Source organism: Botryllus schlosseri, chromosome 11 (genome assembly GCF_051294905.1).
Source record: "Botryllus schlosseri isolate E-star chromosome 11, Bs_hap1, whole genome shotgun sequence".
NCBI lineage: Eukaryota > Metazoa > Chordata > Ascidiacea > Stolidobranchia > Styelidae > Botryllus > Botryllus schlosseri.
The window spans coordinates 22,219,646-22,234,265 of NC_137246.1; the positions used below are offsets into that span (position 1 = coordinate 22,219,646).

Below are 14,620 nucleotides of genomic sequence, written 5' to 3' on the forward strand. Positions count from 1 at the left end.
CATGCGATATTTCAGCATGGGACACTTGAGCACATCTGCGTGGGGTGGGGACACATCGGCATAGCGACACATCAGCATAATATTGGTAATTGAATTAATTGCAATTAATTTTTCACCCTCTCTCAGCCCACGCGATCAGATTTACAGGTAGAGCAGAGAGAGGTAGTGAGTTTAAATAGCTGGCACGGGACTATTGACCGCCGGCCACCTAGGCGCCTATAACGACCATATATATTGATGCTTTCATCCAACATGTGGTGGTAATTTTTGGCCAAGGTTTTATTTGGTAACACACTTCGCAAGGTCGCATGTTGGTCGAAACTTCTTAAGTCTTGGTGTGTCGTGGGAGCTGTATTGGCCGGTACCGAAACGTTTATTTTTTAATGAATGATGCGTATTTTGTTCTTGGAGCGAGACGAGTACCCATATTAAAAAGCAGACATTTAATTTCAATGAATCGCATGACGCGCGAAGAAAATTTTGAAGTTGTATCAGTTTGTCACAAAATACTCTATAATTTATGTTGATTTGCAATATAATTTTGGACCCCTTCGATCTCGCCCGACACAATTGAGGAGTTTGGGGTGCGGCAGTTACGGCCCTGGGTAAGATAAAGTTTCAGACACAAGCATAAATATCGACCAAATCGTAAGCCCTAACAAATTAGCTTGTGATTAGCCAATCTCTCGGTGCTGTGTGCACTGTGCAGCCTCATTTTGCCGCCCCCGGCGCAGAGAAGAACCGCCAAGTGGCTGCTACACCACTGGGGATATCCAAATTAACACTGTAAAGATGTATAGCTATTCAGTTGATGGCAGCGAAGAGCGATGATTTTGAATACGATAAGGTTGTTAGTATGAGGAATTGAATCAACCACTGTTGCGTGTATTTTAAACCCTTGATCCATACCTATAGAAGCCTGACGCTCTACCGTTACCCCTTCTTATCGGTAGCACACACAGCTCAAAGCAAGATTTAAGGTGTAACTCTAGTACGGCTACCCTAACTTGCACTAAGATATTTGGCAATTCATTTCATGGTAACAAAGAGCGAAGATTTTAAAGGCAGGAAGGGTGTTTTTCAGACGAATTGGATCACCAGTCTTACGTACAGTGGCGTAGCAGCCACTTAGCGATTCTGGCTCTGCGTCAGGGGCGGCAGGCTGCAAGGGGGCAGCAAAATGTGAGGTGATCACCTTTTTTTCTTTTTATGTAGTCAACACTACAGAAGTACTGAAAAGGTTGGTAATGCGGGAGTCGAGGCGAAGAGATGACCTTTTTTTTTATTTTTAGTCAACACAACAAGATTTCCAGTAAATATATTTGAAAAAATTAAACTTTTTCAATATTTGGCGGCATGTTCAACGAAAGCCAGTGGCGGCAGTATATGCTCCTACGCCATTGCTTGCATGCATTAGAACGCAAAACCCGATCGTATAATTGATTTAACTAATCAGTGACATTGATATTTGGCCACTGTACAGTGTACATACCCGCAGTGATAAATCAACCACATTGTCTCACTCTAAAAAGTCCGATACCGGATTAAACCAATTTCAGTCGACTCCACTCAATTCGCAAACTTTGGTTATGCTCACTCTTGACTGGAGAGACGGCTTTGTACGAATCAAGCGGAAAATCACTTGTTCGTTTGTTTCATGGTCATGGGTAAAGGCAGATAAAGCATCACGAATACTGCACTAATAATGCTGTTTGTTGTAAAACAATATAACGATAGGAATTGCGAACCTGTGTCCGAAGTAAACGGGTAATTGTCGGAATTAACGGGATTTTTTAAGAGCAAATTTAACTTTTATGTTCTGTTACGAGGATTTTGACCGAATTGTCTGCGCAAAAATAGATCACATAGTTAAACGTCACATGCGGAAGTGTCGTAATGCTCAATTGTCGCGTGCTAAAGTGTCTAACGCTCAAGTGCCGTATGCCAAACTGTCACCATGCTTATGTGGCCCAATGCTCTTGTATAACAATGCTTATATGATGCTCTTGTATAACAATGCTTATATGTAAACATTGTCAAGTGTCCCCATGTGGATGTGTCCCAATGTTCATGTGTCTCCATGGTAATATGTCCCAATGCCGATATATCCCCACGCTAATGTGCAGAGGTGGTCATGGTCAGTAACGGAGTACTTCTACTTTCTTGAAGTACTCAAGTAGTTTTTCGCTACTTGGGTACTTACTCAAGTAGATCTAATTTCACGCTACTTCTACTTCGTAATATTTTGCGATCTACTTACTTACTTTTAGCTATTTTCAGTCTGTCAAGTAGAAGTAGTTTAATCCTCAGATCAGAAAGATAGTCTGAGGAATTTCGGGGCTGTTTTCACGGAGTATCAATATTTAATTTCCATAAAAGTTGAGTAAAGCCCAGAATTTTCGTCGCGCTTCATGCACAGTAGGCTAATATAATTTAAGTAGCGGGTTGCGGGGTTCCGTTCACACCGCATTGTCGCCCATTTAATATTTCATCACAGTAAATATGGCCTATCATAGCGTTTGAAATACCATTTCGCAATCTAGCATTTACTTATGATATTGTAATCTAGCAGCCCATGGCGTGTCCTAATCTGGAAAAGTGGACTTTGACTTTTTCTTAGCTTTACACCTGTTTTAGCAGACCACTGTTGAAACTTTCTGGACAAAAGACATGAAATATATTTTCCGCTTTTTAAAAGTAGTATTTATATTTATCTTTTAATTCTCAGTATCATACTTTGAGTTCTAATTAGTTTCCATTCTTTTGTCTGGAGAACATGCATGTTGAAGTATAAAAGCAAGTGTAGTGATGCCTCTATTTTCCGAAAATAAAGCTACACTATGTGGCATTTTTACGATCAGCCATATTTTCTATAAACGTATACTAATCGCGCAAAGTGTTAACACCGTATCTGACACGTCTTCTCCGTGTTTCTCTTCGACCAAACTACGGGCATTATGATATGGGGGAGGGCGCCATACCATGATATTTTCTAATTCTGTTCGGGTAAACAGAGGATTAGTATCGCATTCCCATATCACTGCTATCATTTTTATCCCATGATGCAGATGCTGTTGAAAATTTATACCTCCTGGGATGCATCAATATGAATCAATCTCTGCACCTTTCGCATAGCTTAATTTGCAGCTTTTGACAGTCTATCTATGCGAACAAATTACGATCGTTTTCACAACTACTTACTTACTTGAGTAGATTTAAAATCAGTCAATTCTACTTCTACTACATGTAGTTTTAGGCTGCTGTTAAAAGGACTACTTCTATTCGTACTTGAGTCGATTTTTGCGTCGCTACTTCTACTTGAGTAGCTTTCTCGACTACTTTGACCACCTCTGCTAATGTGTCACCGTGCTCAGGTGTCCCCATGTTATTGCGTCGTAGGCTCAACAGTCGTTTTTCATTTTGTCGCATGCTCAAATGCCGGACAACCAAAATTCATACCGTTGCATCTCAATTCGTGACTGATTCCATCCAAATGTTCGTCATACAACTCGACCGGCGAAGAGCATCTGCGGACAAATCAAAAACCAGTATCAGACCTGGGCAACCAGACAATTCTAGTTTTCCAATTAACGCAAAATGATTCTATGCTCTAATCCAGTGGTTCCCAACGTGGGCGATTTTGAGAAACAAGAGGGCGAAAATACCAAAGGGGGCGACTGGGAGGGGGGGGGGGGTTAGAACCAATGTTCCCTCCAATTTTTCACGAGTTTGCGTGCACTCGCCATCACCAACTCCCTCTGCGGTCCCTTGGGCAACAGTGCGTAACGACTAAAAAAAGGTCATCACTTCGGCTTTGTTGTGCGCAGCTTAGATTTTCTGTGCGCAGAGACCGTGTCAGCACTGCGCAACAGCTTAGAGGGATCAGTGGTTAGAATGTCCTGTGAGACATATTTAATTACCACGGTCAAAAATGCACCTATTCTGCACATGACTAAGTATGCATATGTTTGCGATTGCGCATGTTATTTGTTGTTCTCTAATTGATGTTTTTAGAGGAATCAGTTTTCAATTCAATTGTCCTTATTTCTAGTTCGCTTTATCATTCTAATTGTCTCATTTAATCCTGATTATTTGATTACTGTTCTATCATTCTAATTGTCTGATTTTAATCCTGATTATTTGATTACTGTTCTATCATTCTAATTGTCTGATTTTAATCCTGATTATTTGATTACTGTTCTATCATTCTAATTGTCTGATTTTAATCCTGATTATTTGATTACTGTTCTATCATTCTAATTGTCTGATTTTAATCCTGATTATTTGATTACTGTTCTAATTTCCTATTCGCTTGCCTATATATTTTCATTGTTGCTGTTGCATCCTCCTCCTTTCCATCGAGCAACGGACGACCAAGCACTATTGCGACTAACAACGGAATCTCAAGTCTACATTGTTCTTCGACTGGGGTCATTTGGTTGGATTAAATAGAATGCAAGACTGATACGCAAGGTTTGCCTAGTCCACGGTGGCAGATTTTAGTGCAGCAGACAGGATTCGACGCCTGTTAAATCGGCACTCCAAAGATCGGAGTGCCGCGTCGAAACAGTATATGACGGAAGTTGACTAACAAAAATGTCATCTTAACAGAGAGTGGACGAGGAAACCGGTTTTCCGAGCCCCTACTAAAAGAAAATGACCCTTTTTCATGTCCATTCACCAGCGATCAGAGTTAGTTGGATAAATTTCCCGTATACAAGTCGGGGAAGAAAATTTGTGTCAGGCTTGATAAGGGGGTGATGAGTTGAAAAAGTTTGGGAACCACTGCTCTAATCTAATTTCTCGTCTTCCCCAAAATGCTACTCCAGAACTGTATAGTGCGAAACGCGTCAACCTTGGTGTACAAAAATTTGTCATTCTCAGCTAATAAGCACAAACTCTGATTTGATATAACTCGGAATTTAATTAATTTCTAATTTTTTGCGAATTCAGCAATTCTAATTCTAAACTATCTTGGAAAGACTGAAAATGTCTAACTCTGATTAGCATAAGTACGACATCAGCGTGGAAAATATGTGTCACATTGTATATCAACAATTGAATCGATTTTCGTTTCCTTCCTAGTATTGAAGGCGCTTGGAAATTCATACTTCTATTTGTAATTGAGACGCAAGTTACAGCATTACTTCCACTTGAGTAGCAAAGATGACTACTTTGACTATTACTACTTTATCTCATCTGGAACAGGCAACTCTCGAAATCACGGATCGCGCCAATATTGTCGAGTACAAAAGGAACAAACTTGATTCCATCTCCAAATAAGTCCGGCTTTGCAAGACGTCCTTTTCTAATCTTTGTTCTGTAGCCTTCCATTTTGCAGTCGCATTGGAAGTTATTATCATCGACGAAAATTTTCGTTAACTGCAGGAAAGCACGGAAGCGTTACTCGTTGATAAATAGGCTAAGGATAGCTCCACCCGGTCACTGCAAAAAGCTTACAGAGGTGGTACGAATAGTGCTTTGTGCAGCAGTAAAATAGCTACGGTTGGTAAAGCATTTCAGTATGTCTCACATTAGCATCGTGAAAACTCTAGCAATTACAGAACATGCTTTCCGAGCTAATTCAGAAATGATAGAGAACAATTTCGTAGTTATTTTTCGGCTATAGCACTGAATGGCGTCAATAATTTTGAATCATGTTGAAATTCCAAAATATGTCACTGGAAATCAGAGTTATAATGACTCAAGGCGCAATTTTTTGTTGACTCGAATTGAGTCATTTTCTCAAACATAAAAAAATGACTCGACTTGGTCACTTTGTGCATTGGCTCGACTTGTACTTGAGTCATGGCGCACAACTCAACGATACCATACGACTCGGGATATTCCATATGACTTAATTCAAGTCCTGTCTATCAGTAGCGATACTTGAAAAGTAGGCCTAGAAATTGACTTACATCTGTTTGCATAAACATGTTAAGAGAAAAATAACTATGGTGTGAATGCGAAGTTTCAAAAAAGTCACTTGAAACTGAACGGACAGTGAACATTATAGGCTGCTATGACTTGGACTCAACCCTTTGCTCCCTGAGTTGGACTTGACTCGAGTCAAAACTCTAGAAGTAAGATACACTTGTGACTCGGAACCTTGTGACTTGGTTACAACCCTGCCGGATGTGTGGAAGTGGAAAACCAAACACAGTTTATAAATGTATCCCTTGTTTAGAAGCCCAAAGAGAGACTAAAGACGAACAGGTATGTTACCGGCGACCTCTTTGGTAATAGATATTAATCCACTCACCTGTGCAGGTGGAAATGATTCAGCAGGAGGCAGACGGAGAAGCCTGTTGGACTCCAAATGGATGAATCTAAAGTAAGGCGACAGTTTCAGAGCTAAAATTGAGGCCAGTTTCAGAATGGGCGAGTACTTGATTTGAGGCATGTTGTCAAAAGTGTCAGCGTCGATCGTCTCTATAAAATTGCGTCTGACGTACAACCACTGCAGACTGTCCAAGCCCTGGAACACAGAAGTTCAAGACGAAATGAAGCGTGGGACATGCACAACATTTGCGTGGAAAATATCACGGTCAGGCCCCGCATATGTCCCAACACACCCTCATGACACAAGAGCACACTTACGTGGCATTAAGAGAAAATAATTTTACCATTATTATGCAGTGTGCTATCACGATTGGCTGGATCCGTGGTTCTGGGAGTGGCCGCCAACACTCACTGGATAATGATTTTGAAGAGGGCGCTATCCTTGAATTGTTAGCTCTATTTGTACACTAAGAACAGATATATGAATATGTGATTACGTCGATCGGGTTTGTACAAGGTACATTCAATCTAAAATCGTGGCCAACCAAACAATCAACAAACAAAAATTGTTAGCAAGCGTGGTTCATTGAGCGCAAGTCCTGAACGGTGCACACTCATTTCACTCATGTTTCGTTTATTGCACCAGAGCAAAGTACAATGGCTTTGGAGAGGAATGGCTTTGCACGATTTTAGTTATTGTGTCTGTCATGAAATTTCTAAGAAGGTCATAAGTGCCAACGTAGCTAGTTCTTGTTGGGATAATGGGCCTTTAAAACCTTGTTCCTTGCCAAAACGCTTCTTTAGATAAAGGGCAAATATCGCAATTGTTGCGACCGAAGCAATTTCTCAGTGTGTAAATTTGCAGAAAATAGCCAACTATACGATTAAATCATGAGTATTAATAGTGCGTGGACAATCAAACACTGGCCGTTGCGCACAACTATAAAAACTGGGAGTGGAGACACCATAGATATGCAGATCCGGCAGTGAATTTTTTTCCGATTCTAACAACTTATCAGTTACATTGGGGTGAGACTGACTGTAATAAAAGTGAATTATCTCTCACCGCTACTTCTTTGTCATTGCCCTTTTCTGCATTCTTGACCTCAACGGGTGTCACGTCGAACTGTTTTTTTGTGAGGACCGTGAGTTCGTTTTTGTCCAACACCAACACAATCAACTTGGGCAAGTTATCGAATAGGTTTTTGGGCAGATCCTTCACCTTATTGTGCTGCAGAGTCAGAGTCGTCAATATCTTCAGACGACTAAAAGCCTGCAATAAAGAACATCGGCATTGGCTGGTATAACAGTATATATCTTGGTAATTAATTTGGAAATAACAAATAGAATAAAGTAGGTAGAATATCTTGAAACATGACAGGAAATGAAATATATTGGTAACGCCGTGTTATGCTTATCACATATAGTATCTCGAAACGTTATACAGGAAATGACAACTCGACAGGACATGTTATTTGATATAATATGAATATGGTGAAATATGTATAAATATTTGTGTGATACAACGTAAATTCATTAAATTCATTCATATTCATTCAACGTTACGTTTGGAAACGATTCAATAAATTTACAAGTGGTGGAGATAGGAACAAAACCACATTGTCTGTGTGAGCTTGACAGCGTGTGTACAAGGCAGAATCTGTCGTACGTTAGTCCGAGCCAATCACTGCCGTTGACGCTGGTCCGTCAAGGAAGATCAACGCAGCGAAGTCTACAGTAACCTTCTGGAATCAGATTACACACGTTTAACATCATCAAGACATTCGCCCTGCGTTGTAGCTGGCCTGCAAACTCATGTGAGTTAGACTGACGAACCACTGGCACACACCGAGACACAGCCCAACTAGTTTTCTAACCAATTTGTATTCATTAGGGCAGTGGTTCTTAACCGGTGTTCCATTGATGTCATTAAATTCTCATTTGTAATTCAGCAATTTGTAAGACGCTCTCATGACACTCTTCAAGGTGAAGCCTCACATTTCAGAACTGGTATCTGTGAGGGACCAGCAGAAGTGACACTGGTTTACGAGAAATATTCATTATAATGTTTTCGTTTTGTGTGAAAATTATGTTTGGATGGTTTGGTTCTTCCAAGACAGTTGATGTGCAGTTTATTTTGTGCACCAGTACTATAGTAACTATATAAATGTAATACGTACTCATTATGTAGGTAGATGTGTATGTGTATTGTGTATTGTGGTGGGGTTTTGTTTTTATGAGACAATGAAAATTCGGGGTTCCGCAAAAGCTTGCAAATTAGCGTGAGTGTTCCCAGTTTAGCAAAGGTTAAAAACCTCTGCATTATTATTTATGTGTATAATCTGATGCACTATTCAAGACTGTTGCCAAACATCTGAGCACGTGAAACAATGACAAACGACAGTTGCGCATTTTAGCATATCTACAAGGGTCGAAAACCTTTTGCAAGATTCATATTTATAATTGTATTTAAGCGGAAGCCATATGATGATTTTTGAAACTTATGACAATCGACTTGTATCTTTGTTTTACAACAGTTGTAGACAGCCGTAAAAGAGTGAATCTACTATTTATTCGACAGTAACATGCTTTTTACAGTTAAGCGGCTTTCCAAGAAATCCATGCTCGAGGGCAGTCATACTTCAATTGTTCTACCTGCAGTTACCAATTATGAACATATTAATCCTCTAAACCCGGATAATTCTTTGACGAATGAGAATATTACTAACTGATGTCATTTCGTTAACTTTACTACTCAATTCTCCAATTATTCAGCGGGAACAAAACATTGCGCTACAAGCCTACATCTTAACACCACTGCTTGCAAGCTACCTAACAATCGGGAATGCGGGTGGATGATTTGCTGTCGTTGTAATTTGAATTTTGTAATTGGGAATGTCACTTCCTATAATCTGGTATACGATGTGGATTTGATAATATCATCGTCAAGGCGCACGATGTCGGGTACATAGAATTCGAGAGTCCTATTGGTTGCCAACGCGTAACTGCGTTTTTGTAACTCCACGGATCAGATTTGTCCAATGTAGACCACTAAATAACTTGAATGCATCATATTCACCCTATTATACAAAAAAAAAACTATTTTATTTCACTGATAAATGAGCAATTATCAGCAGACAATATTTGACATAAATTTCCGAGCCATTAAAACTCTCCTAGAGTGACCTCATGAAGACTAACAAGTAGGGCTGGGCAAAATCGAGTACCTCAGTGATTCGATTCTGAATCACGCATTAGGCTTCGAGTCGAGTATTCGACTATCACTCATTATGACGTCATAACAGAATGTAAGATGCCAAAGTTCAAATATGTACCTTTCATGCCACCCGAAAGAATATAATGCCTGTTATCCATGACATTAAAGATATTTTTTCGACCATACCGATTTCATTGCACTTTGTGACAATGTTGCGGAATGATCATGACTTCGGAAATATGTCATTTCCAGTAACATTAGTAGCTTTGTACTATATTTCGTATGCTGCGATACAGCCAATTAGGGTTTCAAGGCTTGCACAGTGGAAAATAGTACCGAAACTATAATTCTCGTTGGTTAAATGACTTTCAGTGGCGAGGAGCGTATAATTTCAGTAGTCGAAAAAATCGTCTTTTGCTACTCGACTCGAATCATTAAAATTATTACTCGAGTCAAATTCGAGTACTCGAATCATTATGCCCAGCCCTACTGACAAGTCTCAGGTAAAAATTTTCAAACGAGTCGCAGCACTCTGTCAACAACAGGAGTTCGTGTACCACCTAAAAATAGTACATTGAACGCTCTCTCTTTCATCTAGATTTGACTTTTAGCAAAATATGGCAACCAAGTCTGTACCAACAGAAGGAGTTCGTGTAGCATCTAAAAACCGGACATTGAGCTTTCGTCGTACCGATTATTCTAAATTTCATGCCGGTGACGTCATATTTTATGATACGATTGTTGATATATGATATTCTTTACAATTCTCTACTAGTTGATGACCATTACCACCGAAGAGCGTCAGCCGAAAATATTCGGGTTCATTTCAATGTGAATATACTATTCAATGGTAATTTCGAAAAGCTGAAATTTTTCTAGTCAAACTCTGCATATCATCAAAAGAGCCAAAGGTTCCAGACCGCTGCTCTATGATAACACAAAACACATGACCGGAAACTGACCAAAAATTCTGAATGACTCCCAGAGGCATGCCAACTTTGGGAGAGGTCTGGCGGTCTTTCTCAAGCAATGTTAAACGGAGGCGCTCACCTTGGGATCTATGTCGGTGATCAGGTTATCATCAAGTCGCAGCTCTTCCAAATGGTGGAACTTGGTGAAAGTCTGCTCCCCGATCCAGGCCAGTTCGTTTCCGGCTAAGTTAATCGTGACGGCGTCTTCGGGCATATCGTCGGGAACGTCTAAACGGAATGTTGAAGCAATTTCCGATAGCATGTGTCGAGAACGCGTGCCACAGGGTTGTAATGACTCGAGTCGTTTTTTCAAATGAGCAAAATGACTCGATTCGAGTCAATTTGTGTATTGGCTCGACTTGTACTTGAGTCATTGTGCATTAGGGTTGCGCAAAAATCACTTTTTTTTCTAGATTCCAGGGATTCACTGATTAAATTGTTAAGTTGCCTAAAAATACACTGCACACCAAAATTGGCTCAATTACAACCAGTAGTGGCGAAGTCATTGGTGTTTAAAATTTTGGGTTTGGCCAGGGTAGATCTATAATTAATAATTGAAGAATTTGCCACCGTAAATACTATGAATTCGAATCCAAAATATTGTACTCCAATAACTTCCCTTCTACTGGTTGGAATTGAGCCAAATTTGTTGTGCATCGTTTTCTTACATAACTGAACAAATTTATGGGGTTGCTAGTAAAATTTAAAAAAATAAACTTTACAATTTTTTTTAATTTAATTAAAAACTTTCCAACTCTAATAGCTTCTCTTCACGTTGGAATTGAGCCAAGTTTAGTGTACAGCGTTATTTTGTCGTATCTAACAACTTTATCGAAGGCTAGTAACATTTGATGAAAAAAATTACTTGGAAAGCGATACGTCTGCTTCTACTCGAGTGCCAATGATGACTACTCTGATTTAGACCTCTGATTTGTACCAATTTGCATGTGCCTCATCACAAGAAAGATATTGAGAAAATTCATAACATCACTATGCAATTTACCGTCAAGCTCGGTCCTCAATTCTATCATAATCTCCCGCATTCTGATTAAGGTCACCAAATCTGATTTTTAGCAGGTTGCTGACCATTACTGATTCCAGGCTTAATGCCAAACCTAATTATCAGTCACTAAAAAAGTCTGCCACTGCTTATGTCAGAAAATCGGCAAAAACAAAAGATAATTTCGTTCCTTCATCTACCAAAATCCCAATGTTTACATCAAGGCCTATTATAATAAAATTCGCACTGTGCACGACCACCGCCCGCTTGTCTGGACAATTGAGTTACAAACCTGTCATCGGGCGTCTACTCCCATCACTTCCGTCTCCTGAGCAATCGATGTGTCTGGATATGCATTGGCATCGAGCGGGGCACTTCTTGTGAGCTACCGCTGTCGCATCACTTTCCGGAGTCTGAGTCGGCTAAATGAAAATATTATTATTATTGAACGCCAAGACTCATCGGAAGGACCTAGCCACATTAAATACCGAAGGTCAGACTTGGACAGTTGTCTAGTTAGTGTGAAACGACGGTAATCGAATGTCTCTATGCTCTAATTTTATTTGTAATCTGATATCTGGTTTTCCTAAAAATGCTACAGGAGAACTATATATGAAGTGAACTTGAAATTTTACCGTATTTTCTTCTAATTCGGTATTTCATTCAATTTCTTAGTTTTCGCAAATTCAGTAATTGATATTCTAAACGAATTTGGAAAAAACTGTAGTTACAATTTTGTAGCTGAAAAGTTTCTAGCACGCTAACACTGCCGGAGAGATTTAATTCATCTTGCATGCTTGAAAATGCGACATTTATAAATTGAATGCTTGTAGTTGATGTCACACGCCTAATCGCAACACTGCAGAGATGTGAATCGACGGGAATTTGCTACCATTGGCGTTCGGATAGTCCTTCAAAATGCTATTCTGCAACTGACAAATCATGCCAAACCTCTTGAGGTGGAAAACTCAAGGCGTTAATACTACTCGAGCAAGCAGTTGAGAAGATAGTTTGGTTTTGAGCACTGCGTACTTTCGGCGATCAATCGTTAGCGTCATACGTCACAATTCCAAGACGTATCTTAGCGACTAACCGCACGAGAAACAGTGTCATGAATAGCAGCAATTTTCAAAATTATATTACACGACTCAAGACCTACAACAGAGCTTCGTTGCTATCGCAGTTTCGCTCATAAAGGTGATGAAAATCTATTCAAAATTTTGTTTCTAATTGGCAAAATCGTTAAGGTAAAAAGCTTGGTATCTGAAACTGATGAAGTGGAAGTAGTCTAAAAACATAACAACTTGAATAAGTAGCAGAAGTGGATAATATAAGATAATAACTAATTGAGTAGCCACTCCAGAAAAGGAGAGACGAGTGTAACTAAATGTCATTTGCTTCTGAAGATCCTTGAGGATATATAACGTGTTGAAAATGGGTATTCTGGGACAAATTAACCCTTACTTAAACAGTGTAATACCGACCAAAGTGAATTCTGTTGGTTTTGCTGTTTTATGCGTATCCGGCTTGGTTTCAGGGATCTTTTTAGGCAGTGTGATAGAAGTGGTAGCGGTGAAGTATCCTGCAGACAACACAATGCATACTGTTCAAGATTCGTATTGGAACAGCGTATACACTGAAACTTTATAAGTAGAGCTTGATTTGTTTGCATAGAAATATCGGTGTTGGGCCTACCCGTGGACCACATGTGGCCCGCAGCACCCGCCACAAAGTTTTGAGTGGCCTGCGTGGTAATTTTTGGAATTGGTTCAATCAATCAGGTTTATTAATATTTTCGTCGTTTCAAAACATCACAAGGCTGCAATACAATGAAAAGATAGGAAGGTGTCGAAACAACTTAGAGCAGCCTTTAAGATCAGACACCCACCTTAGCCTAGGTGAAGTATATAAGAGGCATGCACACTGAATGAAAAGTAATGCAGAGAATATAAGACGGAAGTGACAAAATGAGGGGCCATGTGGCAGAGGGCTAGGTCGATGTTAGGTCGTGGTCCGGTAATCCTGAAGACTGGCTAGTATTGATTTAGAAGAAATTGCTTGCATTTCGACTTGAATGCGGATATGCTCGACGACTGTCGGATAGCCGGCGAGATGCTGTTCCACGATTGGGGTCCGGCATACTTGATAGAGCAATGCGTTTTCTTGTATTCAGTCCTGATCATATGGTAGTTGTTCTTCGTTGACGCGCGTGTGCTGTTCTTGTGCGCTTTTGTCTCCGAGGTGAAGTAGTCGTTGAAATATGAGGGACATTGACTGCAATGGAACTGATACATAAACTTGGCAATTTCTAGCTTCCTCATATCAGACTTGGACAACTAGAAAATTTTCAGCTTTTCCAAATTAGATTAGAATTAGAATTAGAGCTGCACATTTTTTCCAGATTAGATTAGAATTAGAATTAGCGCTACACAATTTCTCCAAATTAGATTAGAATTAAAGTTAGAGCTACACAGCTTTTCCAAATTAGATTAAAATTAGAATTAGGGCTACTCGGTTCTTTTCCAAATTAGATTAGAATTAGAATTAGAATTACTGAATTCGCACAAACTTTGACATTGAATGAAATTTAAAATGAGAAATATAATTACAGCCAATATCAAGTTCATTTCATATCGAATCTCAGTGCATTCCCATGAGCATGAGATTGGTTAACGTCTTTACACCAAGCTTGGCTCCTTCTGCACTATACCCGAGGTCACCAACACGCGGGCCACATGCGGCTGGTGATATGATTTGTGATTTTGGAAGAACGCAAAGTAAAGCATTTGAAATGCTGACCTTGATTTGAAAGCATGGTCACTGGTCAGGCATCGTACATAGCTCATAGCTCAAAACATAATGAAGTTTATGATCATGATATTTCTTGTTGTATTTGTACTACTCAATAAAATATTACTTCTTTTGTGATAACCATGACCATCGCCTATGTAAGTGAGCATGGCGTGGTACAAACGTGAAGTTTTAAAAACGTACTTGCCCAAATGTGTGGCCCATTTTGTCTCGATATTGCATTCTTGCGACCACGGCCTCTAGAAAGTTTTAAAAAGTGACCCGCAATTTGTTTTGAGTTGGCGACCCCTGCACTATAGAGTTCTCCTGTATGGCTGAAAACTATTTCCGGTAAAGCTG

General features: G+C 39.7%; 4 protein-coding genes across 7 annotated transcripts in view; 1 reads left to right on the forward strand and 3 right to left on the reverse strand.

Annotated features, from left to right (window-relative positions):
• LOC145450287 (ubiquitin-ribosomal protein eL40 fusion protein) overlaps nt 1-14,620 on the reverse strand; it is a 96,873-nt gene that overhangs the window by 64,380 nt on the left and 17,873 nt on the right. The gene's annotated exons all lie outside the window — the stretch shown is intronic.
• LOC145450279 (uncharacterized) overlaps nt 1-14,620 on the reverse strand; it is a 78,327-nt gene that overhangs the window by 58,020 nt on the left and 5,687 nt on the right. The window lies entirely within an intron of this gene.
• LOC145450282 (intraflagellar transport protein 57 homolog) overlaps nt 1-14,620 on the forward strand; it is a 207,298-nt gene that overhangs the window by 30,267 nt on the left and 162,411 nt on the right. The gene's annotated exons all lie outside the window — the stretch shown is intronic.
• Nucleotides 1-14,620, reverse strand: part of LOC145450277 (uncharacterized) — a 49,903-nt gene that overhangs the window by 981 nt on the left and 34,302 nt on the right. Inside the window, exons 8-15 of one of the 3 annotated variants that reach the window (XM_080328790.1) lie at nt 12,955-13,052; nt 11,763-11,892; nt 10,550-10,698; nt 7,349-7,555; nt 6,390-6,478; nt 6,263-6,329; nt 5,264-5,382; nt 3,460-3,527 (exon numbers count right to left, since the gene is read on the reverse strand). The exons of the other annotated variants lie outside the window; for them this stretch is intronic. Coding sequence (XP_080184916.1) covers nt 3,460-3,527; nt 5,264-5,382; nt 6,263-6,329; nt 6,390-6,478; nt 7,349-7,555; nt 10,550-10,698; nt 11,763-11,892; nt 12,955-13,052 — 927 coding nt within the window. The remainder of the gene's footprint in view (nt 1-3,459; nt 3,528-5,263; nt 5,383-6,262; nt 6,330-6,389; nt 6,479-7,348; nt 7,556-10,549; nt 10,699-11,762; nt 11,893-12,954; nt 13,053-14,620) is intronic. 3 annotated transcript variants of the gene reach the window in all.